This window comes from Orussus abietinus, unplaced genomic scaffold (assembly GCF_000612105.2).
Source record: "Orussus abietinus isolate OABI.00-Male unplaced genomic scaffold, Oabi_2.0 scaffold64, whole genome shotgun sequence".
NCBI lineage: Eukaryota > Metazoa > Arthropoda > Insecta > Hymenoptera > Orussidae > Orussus > Orussus abietinus.
In genome coordinates, this window is record NW_019394435.1 from 331346 (window position 1) to 351836 (window position 20491).

At 45.8% G+C, this 20491-nt stretch overlaps 1 protein-coding gene across 2 annotated transcripts; it reads left to right on the top strand.

Annotated features, from left to right (window-relative positions):
- Positions 1–4513: 4513 nt before the first annotated feature.
- LOC105697580 (acyl-CoA Delta(11) desaturase) lies at positions 4514–20241 on the top strand. 2 transcript variants are annotated; one of them, XM_012421024.1, is made up of 6 exons: positions 4514–4642; positions 15997–16232; positions 17694–17824; positions 18197–18402; positions 18587–18772; positions 19035–20241. In XM_012421024.1, exons 2-6 carry the CDS (start codon positions 16010–16012, stop codon positions 19354–19356), a joined length of 1068 nt encoding a protein of 355 aa, XP_012276447.1. In that variant the 5' UTR covers positions 4514–4642; positions 15997–16009; the 3' UTR covers positions 19357–20241. The 2 variants fall into 2 exon arrangements, with proteins under 2 accessions (XP_012276447.1, XP_012276446.1); XM_012421023.2 differs by lacking the exon at positions 4514–4642 and adding an exon at positions 9896–10048.
- The last annotated feature ends 250 nt before the right edge of the window (positions 20242–20491 follow it).

Sequence of the window (20491 nt, forward strand, 5' to 3'; positions counted from 1 at the left end):
GCAAACTCTCGTTATCACAGTCCAGAGTACGGTGCAACGATGCCCACGTGCTTAGAGTAATTCCAAGATGTCTTTTATCCTACCCTGGGTCATAGGAGGTATTACGATTATTACCACGTGTCCCAGGATTGGTGATCTCCATGATTCGAAACATCGTATGAATCATCGGTGATAGTAACGCGCAGAACGAAGCTCACTGTACCGAGGGTCATTGCGACAATAATTCTAAAATTATTATCACCACGACATTCGGTACAGTGAGCTTCGTTCTGCGTATTACCATCATTGAAGATTTATACGATATTTAGTATTAGTAATTTTATTATTAATATTTAGTAATAGTAGAGATTACCGATGCCGAGGCACGTGGTGAGGATCGTAATACCTCCTATGATCCAGAGTAGGATAATGGACATCTTGGAATTATCCTAACCACGTGTGCATTGTTGCATCGTACTTTGATAACGAAAGTTCGCATGTATCTCGTTGTATTTTAGAGTGGATCACGACCTCTGGACAAGAAGTTCTAAAAAGGCTCGTTATTTGTCTAGGATGCAATTATGTAACCAACAACTCAACTGGATTGACACTCAATAAAGCGATTTGACAATTGGCGATGATCGCACCGCGGAAAGTCTTCCTTCGTGGAGATGTGCAATGGCACCTGCTAATAACGTTTCCATGACTTATTGCGATGACTTTTTCTCCATTGTGTAAGACCCTCGTGGTATCGTCTGCATATTATTATCTTATTTTTTGCGTATAACCGCGGGAGAGATATCAAAACATTGACTCGATCAAATGGTCGGGTCCTGCCCCGAACCGTAAATTCGATTAAATGGGAGATGTCTACGTGTATCAGTCGAATGTACGCTCATCTCGTACTCTTTGGACTTTAAACGTGCTGTGGCTCTCTTGAAAATTCTACATTTAACTCGGCTTTTGTACCCTGTCTGGATAAAGATGAGTCTCGACAATTTTGTGACCGTATCAGGGATTAACGGGGTATCTTAAAATATTAATTGGAGCCTGTTATCGGGTCTATAAATTGGGGGCTGTTTGACGGCTTCCACTTTCTTTTTACGAGGAAAGAAGGACGTGTCTCCGACGGCGACTCGATGTCCTCCAATGGGATTATTTCGGAATTTTCATAAATGATCGGGTACAAGGTGCACCATTCCGAAGGTCGCGGGAATCTTTTACCCGCGTATTGTACAGATTTGCAAGGTGAATCTATATTATGTGGTAATGAGCGGTAATATTATTTTGGATTCGTCTGAATGTTACGCATACGAAACAGTTGAACTGCGAAGAAGGTCGCATGTTTCATACGCATAACGGAAACAAAATTGAAATCAAGCGCGAAATTAAAAAGTAGCCGCCGACTTTCCTCGTCGGTGAAAATACATTCGAAAATTTCCGAAGGCATTAATTGCATTAATTGCATTAATTGCGAGTATCGCCGCGAGCCGGCCTGTAATTGCGAATAACTGTATTTCTATGGAATCTCGTTTTATGGAATTTATATTTGTATATGGCCTCACGTTTCTCGGACCTTGGACTTTAAAATTGATCGAGGATCAAGCAATTAATTCGACTTTTGGTCCGGAATCGAGTACCGCCTAGTTTTCGAGGAGACCTTCTTACTATCGAGGATTATCGATTTACTAAATTGAATTTGCCGAATTAGAAAGAGAATCGGTTAAAAGTGTCATGAATTACTAATCTAAACATGCAACCAGATGTTAAGCTATCGCCCGATCTTGAAATTATCACATCGGCTCTTATCAGAGTTTTTTACGTGGTGCACTGTTTCGACAATCGATATTGATTTGCATTGCACGATAACGTACTTCTTATATCATTGCACGTCGTCAAATTCGATGTGAAAATAGGAATAAATATTCGAACGTGGATAATAATAATTTCGGACATTTGCCTCGATATAATCGAATGGAATTATTTTAGACGCCAGTAATGAAATATTTTTCATCCAGTTTTAGCACACTTCGTGTAAACAGATTGTCTTATTGTCACTTAAAAGTCGTCTTTTAATATCATTGTACATATATATATGATTCTCACGAGTTCAGCCATCTGAAATCACGCGCTGATTGCATGATCATTACGGGCAGTTCTGATTCGACTTTCCACACCCGATGCCATATCAGGCAAAGGAATTATTCAAATCAATACTTCTTATAATTCGCTCGAACCACTCAATAATTCCTCAAGTGGCCGGATGCTTGGCACACATTCAGACAGTTCGTTGCACTAACTTAAAAAATCCCTAAACAATGAAAAATCGATAATTGTATTGAAAAAAATCGGCAGGGTACTAATTGAATCAGAGAAAAAATAATTTAAATTGATATGTCTTACAATTCACTTGTCACTGAATGATCACTCAAATGTCTGTACACTTGTCAAACTTGCAGACACTTCGTTGCACTAACTTTGGAAAAGAGAAAAGATAATTTTGTAAAAACTTTGCCAGGATCCTCTTTAACACGTTCCCTGCCGCGTGGGGCGTATGCGCCCCACGCTGAACTTTCCGTTCAAGCCATTTGGTAATATCATTGTAAAATGAAGAATTTTTTAAAAATTCATTATGCAGTCAATTATGGGCATCTTAATACTATTGCTGATGCGCTCATTTGACCGTGGGGCGTATACGCCCCACGCGGCCTGAACGGAAAGTCTTCAAAAAACGGTTTGGCAGGGAACGTGTTAAATCGAGATAATCTGCGCAACGTGATTTCGCGTTCAGCGGCACGCACTATAAATACTATCTTGCCAGTCAAACATTACGCATGTCTGTAACAAGGAATAAAACACTACGCTCCAGAGAGGGAAGATGTAGGAAAAAAAAAACAAGAAAAATGATCATACCATCGATTTGTATCGGAGATAATTTGGCGCCGACTTGTATCGCGTCGTTGCTCTATGAAATAAATTGTAATATTTGATAAGAAGAAGTGGCAAGAGAAGTGATCGATTCTGCCATTTCTTAAACATTCAATCCGGATTTTCCAATAAACGCAAATCTACTCGTTTCATTCACGGAAGTTGATTTCGACGACTGTGCGATAGATTACTTTTTGAAGCTTAACACCGGGTAATGCAATATTTTCCTACGTTATCAATATTACATTCATTATTTCGCAATCAAACATGTACCAGGTTAATTGAATTGATACGTCACGTAATTTGCGAGTTTTTGTTGAACCTTGAATAATTAAGAGATTACTTAATATGAAAGTATCTGCATTGCACAAGAGCTTGGGCCGAGCTGGTTATCTCCGAAGCTCAATATCGTCGGAACAACAAACGTTATGAAAGCTATGTTTACAGTGTCCCCGAAGCGGTTAATTCCACAATGCACTGATTTTCATGCGAGTTTATTAAAATTAGAATTAATTGTACAGCCGATGAAACTATTTAATGTAGTCATTCCAAGTCATTCATCGAAACTGCTAGACAAGTGATGTCTACTCGAGGCTTAATCGTGACAGTTTCCATTGACGAATTGAAGCCGACCTACATAATCTTGAAGAACGACTTTTCTTAGACCACCTCAACTGTTCAGGAATGCACAAACCCGTCATCATCTACCCCGTTGAATAAGGTTCCACATTCCATGGGGTCGAATTGATGCCCCTGATCGTCTTCAAGGTAGATATCCGCAATGCAAGCCAATCGTTCTCTGCAAACATGTTTCCTTATAATACCATTGAACCTCTCGATAATTAGCCGATTGGTTTAACAAGTGGTACCCATCCAAAAGGATCAACCAGGACGTCATCACCATTTCTCTTTTTTACCAGGGTTGGATAAGGATAATACGTCATGTAATATACATGGTTTTCTATGCGAGCGCAAAGTACATTACGCTCTTCTCTTTTTTTAAAGAAAATAACAAATCCAATTAGAAATTTGATATTAAACAAGGTTAAGTCGAAAGAATTTCAACACAAACGGCAAATTAATTATTTCTTAACAATTTTTACGTGCTTATACGTGCGCTAAAATACGTTAACCACGAGAATACATATATCACATATCCGTGAAATCCGCCATATTGAAAACGTAAAATTCTAAACTATTTTGAATACAAATAATGAATTGTTCCTTAAAATATTTGCGTGTTTACATATGTGCTAAAAGAGGTTTATAACCTAGCAGGAGCCGAATATCGTCCATCTGCGGCATTCTTCATATTAGAGACGTAATTTACAGATTTTCTACGATTTTTTTCGGTAAACTACTTAGTTACGTAATATACGTCAAGAACCCCGAAACATGGGGAATTATCCAACCCTGAGGATAACCGTGATTTAAAATTGCGATGCTATTAATCAAGATGCGATCAGCCCGTAGATCGGTAGGAGCGCACAAGTCCGAATTTGCAGCTCGTCGTTCAGTCGGCGTCCGCTAGTCGGCGCTGGCGTCGACGGCGAACGCGGGTCCCAGAGGTCACGAGTCGCGAAACATATTTAACTCCCGAACCGTGCTATGTACTTCTCAGTTTCCCCAGGACTGTTGTGTGTCTTATCTCTCACCCTTTCGCGCCACTCGCTCGTCCGTGTCGTGGTTGCCGTATCGGTTGTACCCCACGGATTACCGGCTCGTTTCCAAAAAGGTAAGCAGCCAAACTGTGTCCTAACGTTTTCAAGTTCATCCAGAAAATCGGTCCTCGGGTACCAAGTGAAAATTCACCGGTTCACTCAGACACCGCGCGCGGAATTAACGACATAACTTTGTCCAAAGTAAATCGACCGGTTTCATCAAATTTACGCGAGTTCCCGTTATCGGAGCCCGAATATTTTCTCTATTACCTTCCGTTTATCATTAACACTAGAACTACCAAGAACAGTCAAAATGACTGGTTTCAAATGGCCCATCCTATACAAAAAAAATCCGCCGGTAGTTCGTATTAAGCCCAGCTTTGGAGCTTCTAAGGTCAAACAACTCTACTTTAACGTTACTTTTCCTGGTAACTAGAAATTTTCTATTTGGTAATGTTAAGCGGTATTAAGAAGAAATGAACTAATTAAAGGATGTAAACTTCGGGTTCGATAGCAGAAAGGAAGATTTACTACGGTTCATTCTGGGAATTTTTTTCACGGTTTCAATCGCTGTCGTTGCTGAATCGGTGTCCGCACGTGATTTTTTTCTTTTTTTTTTTTTTCTTTTGGTTTTTGAATGTGAATACGGTATGGTAAACTATACTTTTCGAGGGGAAGTTGGACTTCTGGACTAATTGGTTTAGGAAGTCGAATGATTCCTCGTGATTGATAAGTGAGGGGTTCGAATCGACACACACGTAATTAGGTACGTCCTCGAGTAACCGGTATCTCGATTGATCGATATTGTCGGCGACTTTTCGTTTGCCTAGGATCCGCTCGTAGCAGACGCTTATCCGATCGTGATTGGTAACCGGTATTGTTCGCTTTTCGCGAATTATCGACTCATCTCCGAGGAGGTACGCTTGCAGTTGACCGATTGTAAATGTGTATTGGTATGGTGAGCTATTTCCGTGTATCTAGCCCACGTGGTAGGAGTCAATAGGAGGGGTGTCACGTGTGATCGTACGGCTTTTCACGTGAGATAGTCGTGTATAATGTCCGCAGATAACTATACTCATAGTACACGCGTTGCGGGTAGATAATGAGAATTAATTCCCCTAGACGGATAGCAAAGCTTAAAATCCTCCACGGTTTACTGGAAGCTTCCAAGACGGAATAACTCGGGACTTTTAAGCATGATTTAAATGCAAATTAACCCTATCAAAAGAAAATCCTATTGAAAATGACTGCAAACGGATAGCGGTCAATTTCATACAGGGAATATGTCACGTCGCGTACCAGGTATCGATAATATCGATCGGTAGTTCAAACAATAATCTGCTCGTGTTTGCGTGTCGAGTGCGTTTCACCTCCCATATCATTAAGCCGATAATCGCGGACCGGTTAATCAGCGACCAAGAAAAAAAAAAGAAGAAATGAAGCACGGATCACGTGCAAAAACGCAAGTGAAACGGCAACCGGAGAGATGAACTTCGATTTTTTTTCCTTCTACGTCCCGGCGAGAAACTCACCGTCCATGTTAATTTGCAAATTGAAAACCCCTCATCGATGACGCATACACGTGTTTCCTGAACAATGGAATTTCCACGCTTTCGTTCGAATTTACAATACAAGTCGAATAATGAAGGATGTCTCACGAGGTTGTTTATAGACCACCGATGGCCACTTCGGAGGTTATTGCAACGGACGACGAATTATCATAAATTTTTACATACATGGTCAGTAAACATCGGTCATTGGCATAATCGGTGGAATTGTACCTCGTCGAAACTTCACCCTTTCGGTCGGTTTTCGTACTCGTTAAATATATAATGATGCATACAAATGATTCCCTGAACAAGACATTTCGATGTCTTCTTTCGAATTCGCAATGCAAGTCAAATAACAAGGAACAGCCATCGAGGTGGTTTCCTTATCACTGGCGATCACTTTGCAGGTGATATTATGGGCGATGAGTTATTATAAATTCTCATGTACACGGTCAGTGAACACGTGTCATTTTCATTTAGGTGGAGTTGCACCTCGTCGAATTTCCCGTATGTTCGGTCGACTTTCGTACTCGTTAAGTATACAATATCGTATGTATACAAATTATTCCTATCAGACTAATCACCGGAACTCTTGCTTAGTTGCATTTATCAAGCTCGCCGTGTATCAATCCCGTTTTAATCGAGTTGAAACGAGCCGTTTAAAAATTCTTCGCGGCAGGAAGCGCACTTTGACAAAGCCGAGTATGATAATGTGGGTTATTGCCACTCGGTGGTTCGGTGTAATCGAATCAGTGAGCCATTCAGCACAATCGGTGCTCGCGCGTAATCGGCGATTCGGACACGCGGTGACAGTACTCGCGGTTTCCGGCGTTAATTGTCGCTAATTCACAGTTGTTCGATTAAAATGGGGTAAGCCTGATTTGCACGCGGAATCGTGCCGAGCACTCTGAATTGTAGAACGTATCTTGGGCGTGATCGCCCGATGCGCCGATTCGCAATTTCCTTAAGGATTCCCCGTGCGTCTTTCTCCCCCATTTTTCGTTCTCCTAATACTTTGAAACGTGACGTTACGCCGACATTTTTAGGTTCCACAGAAATGTTTCATCCATTTCAAATATATCCCCTGAGCAAGTGACGGGCAATGATGATATCCGTCGTAACGGTGTCAATCATCATCCGAGCATCTGACAGCGCATGTTTCCGTACATAAACATATCGTGCAGAAGTTAACCTCGGATAGAACGAGGTAGAAAAGTGACATCAATTCGCCGTCATCTTCCACGTTGTCACGACCGCCTCATTACCTCATTTCTCACGACATACGGTCGCCTTGACCACGGAATAGTGTATCTTCGATGAAACTTCTCGCTAGCTTATCGCGTTCCAGAATTTGCCGCCACTCAAAATGTATCCGAAAATCACGGCTCGTAATTTTAGGATTTTTTAGGATGTCTTGGAACCCCGAAAATTAGTTTTACTTCATTTGAATCAGTGTAGACAACGTGAAAATGTATATAGCAGAGTATTCCTTTGAAGGGTCCCTGAGTAATCTCCCTAATTTCAGGTAATTAGGAGTTCTAACGCCATTCGGTGTGACCGTGGCCGCCTAAATCGACAAGATCATGACCGCTTGTGTAACTATGCCGCAATTCAGTTATCGCTACCTGAACATGACCTTCGCTAACTTTATAATTGTACATACTGCTCGAGTATTACGATACGCTCGCATTCCGCTAAAACCACCGACACTCGCCAACGGCTTTAATTTTTTTTCCCCTTCTTTTTTCCCGCAACGGGAACGCGCCTTTACGATTTCGATAGACTTTTGTTTATTAGCAGAAGGCATGTGACTGTTATTGACACGTGTCAAGCCGCACGCGCGGATCATCGAGATCTTCAAGCTGCCAACCCTGTCACTAGATTTCCGTAATTTCGCGAGTTTTCGTAAGACCTCGAGTCCATCGAGTGGCCAAATCGAGCTTGATAACACGTGTCATTGCCATGTCATTGACATCGCGGCTCGATTCTGACATTGTATGGGAAAAGAGCTGGAAAATTTCTCTCCCGAGCAACGCTCGCTCGGGTCACGTGAATGGAAATTTTCAGCCCAAGCCGAACATCCGTTGCAGTTGCAGTTGCAATTAAAGTGGTCACGCGACTCGGTTGGATGTGTATTTCTTTTTTTTCGCCTCGTAATTAGAAGTTTCCCCTTTTTACCGGGGGACTTTAGGTATCACGATGTCGGTTTTCACTTATTTGCGTGAACTTTCGCGCGATAGGGCGAAACGCGATACGCGGGAAGAAAAACGTTATCCGGCATGCCTTGAACCTGGCCGAGCACGTGATATCGCGGTGTCCTTATCACTCGGGAGATTCCTTCCTCTTTCTGGCCGAGATGTCCAGATCTTTCCAGTACACTTGCAAATTTTATAAAGCCACGTCGTTGTTCGGTGATTCTTGTTAACGCTTATCTGCCGCGAACATTGTGCAATCGCGGAGGAACTTCCATTGCGCGAGTTAACGAAAAGTCGGGGGGAAAAAAAAGAAAGGAAAAATCTCAAGACGTAAATGTTAATAGGAATGCGCCGAGAACGTTGCACGATGCTTTGGAGGCACTGTTAGGACGGAAAGGTGATTAATCGCGCACAGAAAAAAAAAAAGAAAATATGTCGGGGCTAATTGACATGTCAGAAAAAAAGGGAAAATGGCCACGGAAGACGTCAGCGAACTCTTGGAAATTTCCTCTGTGATGCAATTCACCGAAGTCCTCCGATAGACCAAATGACGCGAGTTCGCAAATGTGATAGCGCGAATGAGACGCTTTCTGTCGCTACGTAAATCGGATAAAAAAGTAGTGAATTTAACGCGGTTGAGCGAAAAGTTGACTTCGAGTGAAGAACTCGAGGTTCGTCGCTTAACCACCTCGGTACGAGCGTCGACTATAGTCGACAGCCGCAGATGAACGCTCACAGCCGAGCGTCGACTTTAGCCGACGGCAGTGGTATGAACCCGCCAGCCGATGAGCGCCGTACCAAAGTGGTTAAAGCGTCGCGCCAACTATAAATTAAATTAAAATTCAATTAAACTAGAAATTGAGCAAGTAAGAAACTAATACCGAAACCAAGCTGGTATTAAAAACTGAACGGTTTAATTCCCGATTTAAACAAAGCATAAGTATCTTACCAAAGAAAACGAAGAATATAATAAAAAGATAACATCGATCAATAATAACAAAGTCGTCCACGGTTCCATTTCCTGTTGAAATAATAGGTACAACTCGTTTACCATTATTCCCCTGAAAATTCTTAATACACCAGACTAAAATAATAGTACAAATATTAGCCCTATGCGGACGAGTGTCGGCAAATAGCCGCCAAAAAGCCATTAGAAAGGAAAAATCTCGTCCTCGAGATAGGGCTAGAATATTATGGTTGGCACTGCCGATTCAAATATCAGGATTCGATAATTCGCCTCGTCCTAAAATGCGAGGTTTCGGAAAAGCGGCGGTCGGGGGTTGCGCAGACTCCCTGCAGACCGAGTCAAGCCGAGTCAGACCGAGTGGCGTGAGCCCACTCGGAAGATAATTCGAACGTATAAACGTCCCAGCGTAGCAGTAGGATGCGGGTAGCGGGGGAGTGGGGGGGGCGGTGCGCGCGCAGCGGCTATAGGAAAGCGCGCTTTCCGGTCGGCGGGCAGGATTCGTCGGGCCCAGGTGGCGCGAGTCGGCAGGCGGGCTGCGATTGGCCGAGGCCGGCTCGGCTGAGCCGGCCGAATCGAACGACGAGTCGACGGCGTGGCCGGCAAGGGGTCGGCCGTGCCGGGACGCCGCGATCCTCCTCAGTCGTCGGTCCTTACTTTGAGGAGCAACACGTCGGACGCCGTCTGTCCATCCTACGTCGAACCGATGACCCGCGACTCCGGGACCTACGACTGCGGCAAGCGGCGCTGGAGCCCGACGGCGAATCCAAGGCAAGCGTCCCGCCGGCTCGCGTCACGCCGCCGTGCCGGCATCGAATTTCGTACGACCACGTGGCCCTACCGGCGCGACGCCGGGTCGCGACGTCCCTGCGAGAAGTTGCGTCAGGACGAGTCCATTGCGCGCGTGGTTAGGGAGGGGGTAATTGGCGGGCTCAGGTGATGCTCTCCGGGTAGTGGTGTGCGAGGTCCATGTAGGGCGTTTTAGCATCACTCCCTACGTCGCAGTAAGCGTGAATATATTTAATAAAAAGATTAGACTTTTTAGGTTAGGAAGTTCGTGTTACTGTTAAGTTTAACCGTTTGAATAGGGTATGTATATATACTGGCGTTGGGTGAAAAGTTTATCGCGTTGGACTATATGTATGGAAACCGTTTGGGCTACTATTGCCTGCACGGCCTCGGGAATCTCGCCCGTATGGCGGAAGGGATTATGTTCTTTGTCGCGGGAGTTTACGCGCAGTTTTGGCACGACCTCGTAATATTCCGTAGAGCGATTTAACGGGATTGTTGAACTTGAGTTTACGCGTTAGGGGATCGGGATCGGGGGCCTCGTAAAGGATGTAGAACGGTGATGAACGATTAATTCTCGCGGCTGACGGGATTCGCACGTAATTGTAAGGCTGCCACCCACTCGGCGGACGAGGACCCTCGGGTGTTGGAAAGTAGACTACTCCCAAGCCATTGTTCCTAGGTAGGGTTTTTGCCCGACCAACGTGGAGGATCGAATTTTCCTCCGGACGACCAGGACTGGATTTTCCACTGGTCGTTGGATGTCCGAGATATTTTCCGAGAAGCTGAATCTACTTGATCCATGTATTGAGGTTATGAACGATCTCTTCCTGGACACATAAAGAAAAACCGACTACTCGCATCGTTACGGTGATAATCGTTTTTGTGCGTCGGAAATACCTGATGAATAATTATTAACGACCGATGTGCAACTCTTCATCAAAGTGTACATATAGGGTCTTATGCGGGAAAATAATTTTTTATCGAGGTTGAATTGAAACCACGTGAAATTAGCATTATAGTATTGATTGAATTCAAGACGTTTTCTGATTCCCAAGAGGGGTTATTAAAATTTTAATTTCAGATTTATTCGAGAAATGTGAGCTATTTTGGTTATCCACCGAGAGGTTCCCTTGTATAATAAATATCTCGTATAACTGGAAATTTCTCGGCCGAGTCATTGGCAAGGTTACCGGTACTAACAGGACGGATCATACGCCGCTGATTGCATGAATTCCGCGGAGTACTACCAGTACCGCCACTCTCCGTATTTAAATCTTGGTTTGCGTAATTTACATAATCGACCGCTTCATTCAAAACAGGTGAGCGACGCTCGGTTAGGCATGCGGCTCAAACGTCGGGTTTTCTGCAGATTTTCTTCAGGCTTTCCGCACACTTTCTTGGTACCCTTTTCTCTTCCGGAGGGCAATACTCTCAGCAGGATACTCGGTGACTTGGTCAAGGAGTAACCTCCCCTTCTCAATATTTATATAACATCTGTATTCCGCATTAGAGCCCGAAGGATAATTTTCCACCGGGTTCCACTTACGTCAAAGATGGGTGGTACCGGAAGTTCGGTCAAGATCCGAATTGCCACCCGGAAATGGTCTGGCTAGAAGGTTGAGTAACAAAGGGGCGACTGTCGGCGCAATGAGAGCATTTAAACGTCTTTGAAGTAATGCCTCGCAGCAAGGCGGCTCCTGTACATCCTTTCACTCTGCCACTTCCCTGTTCAAGTGCAGGTAACAATCCACTGCAGCCAGGGCGTTCTCATTGCAACCACTGAAGTCACTGACTTATCGGCTCAGCTGTTCGCAAGAGACTGCACAGAGGTGCACCGAGGTCGTTGCCGAACCTATCCTCGGTATAAACGTCGCTTTTACAATTCTTCATCCTCTTTTCAACGCCATTCTCGGACTGCACCTTTTAGTAACCTCCACTTCTCCATTAAAAAAAAAAAAAAATACATTAAAAATCGAATTGTTGTCTCCCAGCCTAGAATCTCACGTGCACACGGGGTGCAGCAAAATCGGTGATCACGGTTCACCCAGGACTATCCCTGTTGAACACTTGATAATGAAAAGACCTGCTCCATTTTTTTTCTCTCTCCACCCTGCACAGTTTACCCGCAATGATTAATTAGAAACCAGGACATGACGGTTGGGTATATTTTAATTATGACGGGTAAACATTGCACCCATTCTCGACAAGAATGCCAAGTGGTCGCCGCCAATTTTGTTACACCCTTACACTTGGGAGGATATACCGAGGTTGCGTTTAATTTGAGCAAGATCTCTCGAATCCGCTTTTCGTATCGCTCGTGGAGTAGTCGGTCGTGTAGGTCGACGACTTCGCCAGTCAGCTGTTCGCGCGAGTGTCGACGCTCGCTCGTGACGTCGACGCCAAGGCCACCGGTGTCAGGGTTAACTGCGACGCGTCGCGATCCGAGTTCCGCGTGTTCCTTCCAGCCTCTTACGCACATGGTTATCGGGCGTACGTAACGGCGGAAGTTGCAGGGAGCTTCTCCTTGATCGGGGCCGCTACATAAATCGCGTCGTGGCTCCGATAAAGACGCCGGCGTCGAAGTTGGTCACTCCGACCGTCCATCGGCGGCGTCGGTGAACGCGTTTCCACCTCCTGTAAGGATTAATTGGCATGAACCGGTTGCGACGTCGGTATGACTAAGTACTCTGCTACCTCCTGCGTATGAGAGCTCCCTTCCGTCATGCTTGGCGCACCTCTGCGTGAAATTCTTCAAAACCTGGACGACCTATGATTGGAAAAGAAATTTGCAAAAATTCGGACAATGTGAACAATGTTCGTCTCTAATGCCGGGCTATGTGGGCTATTTTATTCTTACCCGGGCGCACCTGTTTCTAAGGACTTTTCACGTCGCATCCTTTAATTCCTTCGGTGAACTTCCATGATTGAAAAAAAAAAATGTGCAAAAATTCAGACAATGTGCACAATGTTCGTCTCTAATGCCGGGCGATGTGGGCTATTTTATTCTTACTCGGGCGCGCCTGTTTCTAAGGACTTTTTACGTCGCATCCTTTAATTCCTTCGGCGAACTTCCATAATTGAAAAAAAAATTTGCAAAAATTCAGACAATGTGCACAATGTTCGTCTCTAATGCCGGGCTATGTGGGCTATTTTATTCTTACCCGGGCGCACCTGTTTTTAAGGACTTTTCACGTCGCATCCTTTAATTCCTTCGGTGAACTTCTACGATTGAAAAAAAAAATTTGCAAAAATTCGGACAATGTGCACAATGTTCGAGTCCAATGCCGGGCTATGTGGGCTATTTTATTCTTACCCGGGCGCACCTGTTTCTAAGGACTTTTCACGTAGCATCCTTTAATTCCTTCGGTGAACTTCCATAATTGAAAAAAAAAAATTTTCAAAAATTCAGACAATGTGGGCTATTTTATTCTTACTCGGGCGCGCCTGTTTCTAAGGACTTTTTACGTCGCATCCTTTAATTCCTTCAGTGAATTTCCAACAGTCATCGTTCCCCGTTATCGAGTAGACGTTACGTGAGCAGCTGCCTCAACTGCCTTCCTTTCTGTCGGCTCCCCTTATGCACCACGGTAAACCCTGTCCCTGTCAATCGTACCTGGTACACGTTTACCGGGGTCTCGGAGTATGTACGGTCTACATGAGTCTTGCAGAGGGACGCTTCAAGCGTGCCCGACCAATATCGGAGCACCACGTGGTAGATTCTAGACCTCGCCGCAATATTTCGGAGAGATCAACAAATCTTCTCGTTCTCGACTTCAATGTTTACCTCCACTCGCCCGGAGTGCCAATTTCCAATCCCGTTGCGTCTCGCATCTAGCATAATCCGTCGACTAGAAATTATCTCCGCCCTCCAAATCCACTTTCCAGCTGAAATTAATTACAGCAATCCCGATCTCTCTAGCTAATGAAATTTCTTGGCTTCGCCGAAATTGATCCGGTACTCCTCGGCATTGCGGGTCAAACCGACAATTTTCCATGATAATGCAGATCCTGCAAATTAAACCTCATGCAGAAAGTTCGCTTCGGGTATCGAATATAGTATCGGAAGTGACGTCATATTCCATTTCGTATTTATTCCCATTTATACCCAGGAAATCTAACTTCGATGACCCGAGGTTCGGAACCTAACCCCCTAACAAAATACGTAACATATTTCAAATTTCTGTATCGACTCCATATCATTAACCCTAACATTTGTATCGATATCGGGTAAACCCTGTCACGGGAATTCTTTCTCGCGGAGGTGATTTCTTCGCTGGAAATCAATATGGAACCGTCTCGGGGGGAGGCGCTTCCTTCTGGAAGGTTCTGGAGTGACGATCAGCTGATCGGACGGCGGAACGTTTCCTAGCGTCCCGGCTCGCGCCTGCGCGGACCGAGCCGACTCCGGATGCTGCCGGCAGTCGATAGGTGGCCTCCGCGGGGCGCGGAGTACGGCTGAGAGGAGCGATGCTCTCGCCCCCGGCACGTAGAGCCCTCGGGTGCCCGCTGGGAGTCCGCCAGTAACCCCTGGCTACAGTCGCGGTCGGTCGGCGGTGCTCGCGAGTACTCGCGACCGCCCGCATCAGCGGTCGGACCTCGGGATCCGCCAGTCAGCGCTCCATACCCGAAGCGGTCCCCGCTTTCGGGAGGTTCCACTCGCGCGGGCCCAGCCGATACGGGCCGCGCGCCGGGGTCGAACTACTCGCCGCGGGAGCCAGCCGCTGACCCGAGCCCTGGCCGTGCGCTGCCCCAATAACGATCGTCCATGCGTCCCGTAGGCGCGCCGCGAAGTCAGGTGCCTTTCCCAGTGACTACTCGGCCAGATGGACGGACCGTACTCGAGCCCGACGACTCGGCGAGCCGGTAATTGCCAAAGAAGAAGAGGCGACCAAAGAAGGACGGTGGGAGTCCGGTCTCCGAGATCACTCGACCGGCACTCTGTTGCCACCTGAGACCCCGCGTTTCGATTCGTCCCCAACGATCGAGGAGTAACGCGAGATAGTGCCGTTACTTTCGAATAGCCGATTCGCTCCAAACCCTCGGTGTTCGTGTCGCGACGAATTTCATACAATAGGCCTGATAAGGCGAATTTGGTGGGAATTTCGGGGGAATTATTTCTCTTTATTTTTTTATTTTTTTCCTTCTTCGTTAGGTGGAGTGCTGTCACTTCGTACGCTCTTATTGCACGTTTCGTTTGCGCCTTGTTGATCGCATATGCTGGGGAATAGAGAATGTGGCGCGGAGGGGCCCACAATGTACTTTATGGGTGGGCTGATGTCGGTGAGTGACAGGAATTGTAATGTGGGAGTGCTGGGCTTTTACGGTACGGGGATGTATATATATGATTCTACCCTTGGCGTACATCATTTTACCCTTGACTTGGTCATTATGGATTTATACGAAGGAGTGACGCAGCGGTGGAGTGGGTGCTGTGCGTTGGCATTTCATTGGCATTTCGCGCTGTCTTTTCTTATTACCAGGGGCTCGATATCGCTCGAGTCATGAACATTTCTTGAGTGACGTGACGGTACGTGCTACATAGTACGGCGCTTCTTCTCTAGGACGTGGTTACATCTTTTTATTTTTTTTTTCTTCCGCTTCGTAGTAGAAAACGAGGTAACGTCGTAAATCCTTCGGTTCGCGTTCTCCCCGAGTTTTTGCCGCTCGAGGTGATTGATCACCCTCGTAATATATCCTGTATTTGTATACTAATTTATGTAAAGAACAAGAGACGTTAAGTATGCATCTTTGCGGGTCGAGTAATTTGTCTCGAGGGATTGGAAGGACGTGCCGATTTGATTTGCATTTTTCCCTTAGCGTGAAAAATGTCCCCGTTTGGTCGTTTTAGAAATTACTTTGGTTCCTCACTTTTTTCTTTCTTTTCCCCTTCAAAGGGACTAATTTTCTATTTCTCTTTTTCCCCGCAGAAACCAGGAAAGGATGGCACCTAATATTACCAGTACTCCGACGGGGGTGCTCTTCGAGGACGAGACCATCGAATTAGAGCGGACCGGCCAGGAGACCGAGATCCTGAAGGAGAAGCGCAGCTACACGAGGAGCATCGTCTGGAAGAACGTCCTGATCTTTTCTTATCTTCACCTGGGAGCTCTCTATGGACTCTACCTCGTATTCACGTCCGCTAAGCTGGCCACCACTTTCTTCGGTAAATATCGCGGCTGATCTCGGATCTCTCGAACGATTCATTTTCGGCGTCCTTTCCACCCTGAGGAACAATGGCGAGCCGACGAATAACGAGGCATCGGGACTAGGACGTTCCTCCTGAAAAACGAAAGAATCAGGGTAGTACCAGGCTGCTCCACTTTTCAATTTTAAATACCACACCTGTCCACCTCGTTTCCCGATACCAGCGAAACCTGACAGGTGAAAATCAATCGAACTCGGATGAACGAGGTGGATCCGACACGCTGAAGAATGCTTCCTGACCGAAATTAAATTCATCAATCACATGGGGAGGCTATGGGAGATTTCAGTTTCCTTGGCATCGAGGTGGTTACTCCTGGACGAAGGAATTAACGTGACGTAGAAGCGATTTGATTCCTTGCACGAATGGAGGAAATAATTAACTACCTAGAAGAGGTAGCCGAGTAGGAGCAGAGTGCCTCGATTACCGTGGCTAACAATAAGAGGAGGTGGTCACCTGTTGATGAACGACTCACCTATTCCCTCGACAACTTACGCTCTTGGAAAATTAGAAGGCACCTCGGGTGTTCCACTTTTTTCTTTTTTTTCTTTTAAACCTATGTACGCACCAGGTAGCATAAGTGCCTAAATAGCTTTTTGTCTTAAGTTCGGGGAAGGGTCGAAATTATTTCGGTTGATGTGCACACTCGGCTTAGTGAACGTACTCGGGAACTCGAAGAACACCTCGAATGTTTTGGAACTGAGTTCGAGGAATTCTACACGTAGCTCGACGAAGGTGCTCGATAAAGCTGGACGCAATTGTACAAAGGTTTACGAGAGTGAAAAGTACACTGCGCCCTGTTGCCGACTGCCAGAAGATCAATGTTTAACGAGTTGAAGAAACGAAATCAGCTAACCGTCGTATCTGACATTGACTGAGGGGTATTGTGGATGTATTGTACTTTTTTCCTCGGAAATCTACAAAGAATGCTCGGTTGCGTATGTGAAATGCAGAGGTATCACCTGTTGAGGTACACCGTTCACCCAGTCATTAATAGCATCTCCTCTGCAATATATTAATGGTTTAACTGCTGATTAAAACGACCGATTAAACTGCGATTTAACTGGTGGGAAAAATGCATTCGAGTACCTCGACGATATCGCAGAATTAACCAGTCCTTATTTTTCTGAACCGTGCAAACTGGCCGGCGTCTAGGAGCATCAAATTTTGTCGGTGAATGGATTATCTCGACTTTCATCTCTAAATCTTTGGTAGCACTTGTTGATACGAGGCGCGAGGAGGATATCATTCAAGTCTCTGGCCCGGTGCCAAGATTTTCGTGAATGCGATTCAACAGCCTCGTAGGTTGTGCCAGGTGTCCCTGTTAAAGCGGCGAAACTGTGGGACGTGGGTCGGGAAGTTTGGAGCAGCTGTATAGGAACTAATATTACAATTATTTATTAAAAATGTTATATTTTCCAGCCTTCCTGCTGTACCAGTGCACCGGTCTGGGAATCACTGCAGGCGCGCACAGACTTTGGGCTCACAGGTCCTACAAGGCGAAATGGCAACTCAGATTGATTCTGATGATCTTCAACACCATTGCCTTCCAGGTGAGTCCGGTAGCGGCACTTTTCATTATCAATAATTAACGAATTCTTTAAATTAACGTTATAGATCGAGAGGAATACGACGTGAAAATTTTCCATGGACTCGCGGACGCACTTCTCGTTAATCTAGAACGTCTGGTGTCGCGTTGCGACCTGTAATATAATTAACTCGTTGTTTAGCGAGAAGGGAACTCAACGTGCGCGAAGCGTTGCTTAATGCCGAGGAGTAGCCGAGCGAATGGCCCTTCTCCCGTTGCATACTCGTAGTCGAGCCTCGGCTGACACCTGAAACTTTGTTGGCTCGTTGGACCCAGAATCTTTCCAAGAGTCAAGGTTCGTGTTCTTGTAGTCAATCAGCGATTGGTGTAATTTTAGGACGCAGCCATTGACTGGGCCAGGGATCACAGGGTGCATCACAAGTACAGCGAAACCAATGCTGACCCACACAATGCGAAGAGGGGCTTCTTCTTTGCCCACGTCGGTTGGCTCCTGTGTCGCAAGCATCCCGATGTCAAGGAAAAGGGAAAAGGAATTGACCTCAGCGACCTCAAGAGCGACCCCATTTTGATGTTCCAGAAAAAGTGAGTCCTCGATCATGGAATAATAATCCGCAAAGAGGTTTTTCGATTCAAGGCCTGGGAAAAACATTGCTCCGAAGAGTGAACTGAGCCGATTTAACTCGGGAGCTAAATATTGTCTTAATCTAAATTTGTCAGTGAGAGCATCTCTTGGGCCGGGAATTCATCAATCTGTATCCTCTTCCAGGTACTACGTACTTCTTATGCCGCTGTTCTGCTTCATCCTACCCACCGTCATTCCTGTATTCTGCTGGAACGAGACCTGGTCGAATGCTTACTTCGTCGCGGCCATTCTCCGCTATGTCTTCACTCTCAACATGACGTGGTTGGTGAACTCTGCCGCCCATCTCTTCGGTGGAAAACCCTACGATAGGTTGGTACCATAGTCGGTCGAAATTGCCTCGTTTCCTGGGACCGTCACTTTTCCTAGATACCCTAATAGAGCACGCAGCAATTTCAAAGCCGCGACGCTTGACGTAACGCGGTACTTAAATTTCACTGTGCGAAGTTACGCAATTCCCGATGGCAACGGTTGCTAGGAATGAGACTCTTCGGGCGGTATTGGCTCGACGCGTATTTTAACTCCTGAAAAAAAAATGTATCGATTCTGTTAAACGTGTCTTGGGGACTTTCAGGTTCATTAACCCGGCACAAAACAAGGGAGTTGCCGCTATGGCGCTGGGCGAGGGCTGGCACAACTATCACCATGTATTCCCGTGGGACTACAAGACGGCCGAGCTCGGGAATTACAAGTACAACACCACGACGGCGTTCATCGACTTCTTCGCGAAGATCGGCTGGGCCTATGAAATGAAGAGCGTTAACGTGGACACGATAAAAAGGCGGGTGGAGAGAACCGGAGACGGCACCCACGAATTGTGGGGATGGGGAGACAAGGACCAGCCGAGCGAGGAACGAGAAAAGGCTGTAATCACGCACCATGGAAAGGAGCAGTAACCGTGAACGGTCCTCGTGTAACCGTCTACTCCGAAGAAGGCCGATTTAATTTCCAGTTTTGCCACAGGTCACTGTTTAACCTCGATACACGGCGGTGATGAGTCGAGTCTCGGAGAGAAATCTGATTTGCGGAAGAGACCTCTCCTGTCGACCCCAGACCAAAGAGGCGGACCTAGATCGCTAATAGTTCGGTTGATCCGAGGCTACGAAATCTTACGTCTGGTTCCTCGGGCCCTTAGGATCCCAGATATTTCAGATACTCGACTCGATCATCCCTATACTTGTGATGCGCCGAATCGATGAATCATTCGATCAGGCCGAGAGGAAGAGAGAGCGCGTCTTGCATCAACAACCTCGACGGTTTTTCGACCAAGCCCAGCAGGGTCCTCGGTGTTTAACCGTTCTCCTTCGCTATGAAATGTTAGAGTTAGAATGTCAGGCTACACGTCATCGGTCTTGTATTGCATTTCCATTGTCGATTTAATTAGGATTTGAACAGGTGAATTGGACCTCGGGGAAATCGCTTTAAACGTACCCAGAATAAATGGATCTCGCGTAATCACTGGTCTCGGAAGGCCCCTCATCTGCAGAAACGTAGGTTCAGAAAAAGTACTCTTGCAGTAATTTACACAGTGAGATCGAATGGCATTTAAATGAGGCACGAGTCCTAGAAAAATTGTGATAAACGGATACAGCAATTTATGACTCGTTTACGAGTGTCGCGTACTTCATGTTTTTTTTTTCCTTCCCTTGTCGGTTTCGTTTACGTTACATTCTTTCACAGAGGAGGTGCATCGTTCTTCTACATATAGTCCCTTAGTTTATATATCTCCGAAACTTGCTAAGAAAAATAAAGACGGCGCGATGCATCCGGCTCGAGACGTGCAAGCCTGACATTATTCTCCCGCGTTCCTTTGTCTTGCGGGAAGTTCTCCGATTTCCTTCCGAATTCCTACGAAGTCGCTCGGAAGTCCTGAAAGGTCAACCGCAGATACCAATGGGGGTTCTTTCATAGAAACTTGGAAGGCGAGCTTGGAAACGTTCCAGCACGACTTTTAGGGAAACACTCATCCACTCACGCATGAATCTTCCTGTGCGATGAGGTGCTCAAGACGTTGCGAACAAACGCATTTGT

Coding starts and splice junctions, on each gene's coding strand:
- LOC105697580 (XM_012421023.2), top strand. CDS start 9,984: ATGACCCGCGACTCCGGGACCTACGACTGCGGCAAGCGGCGCTGGAGC. Junction 10,049..15,996: donor AGCCCGACGGCGAATCCAAG/GCAAGCGTCCCG, acceptor TTTTCCCCGCAG/AAACCAGGAAAGGATGGCAC. Junction 16,233..17,693: donor GCTGGCCACCACTTTCTTCG/GTAAATATCGCG, acceptor TATATTTTCCAG/CCTTCCTGCTGTACCAGTGC.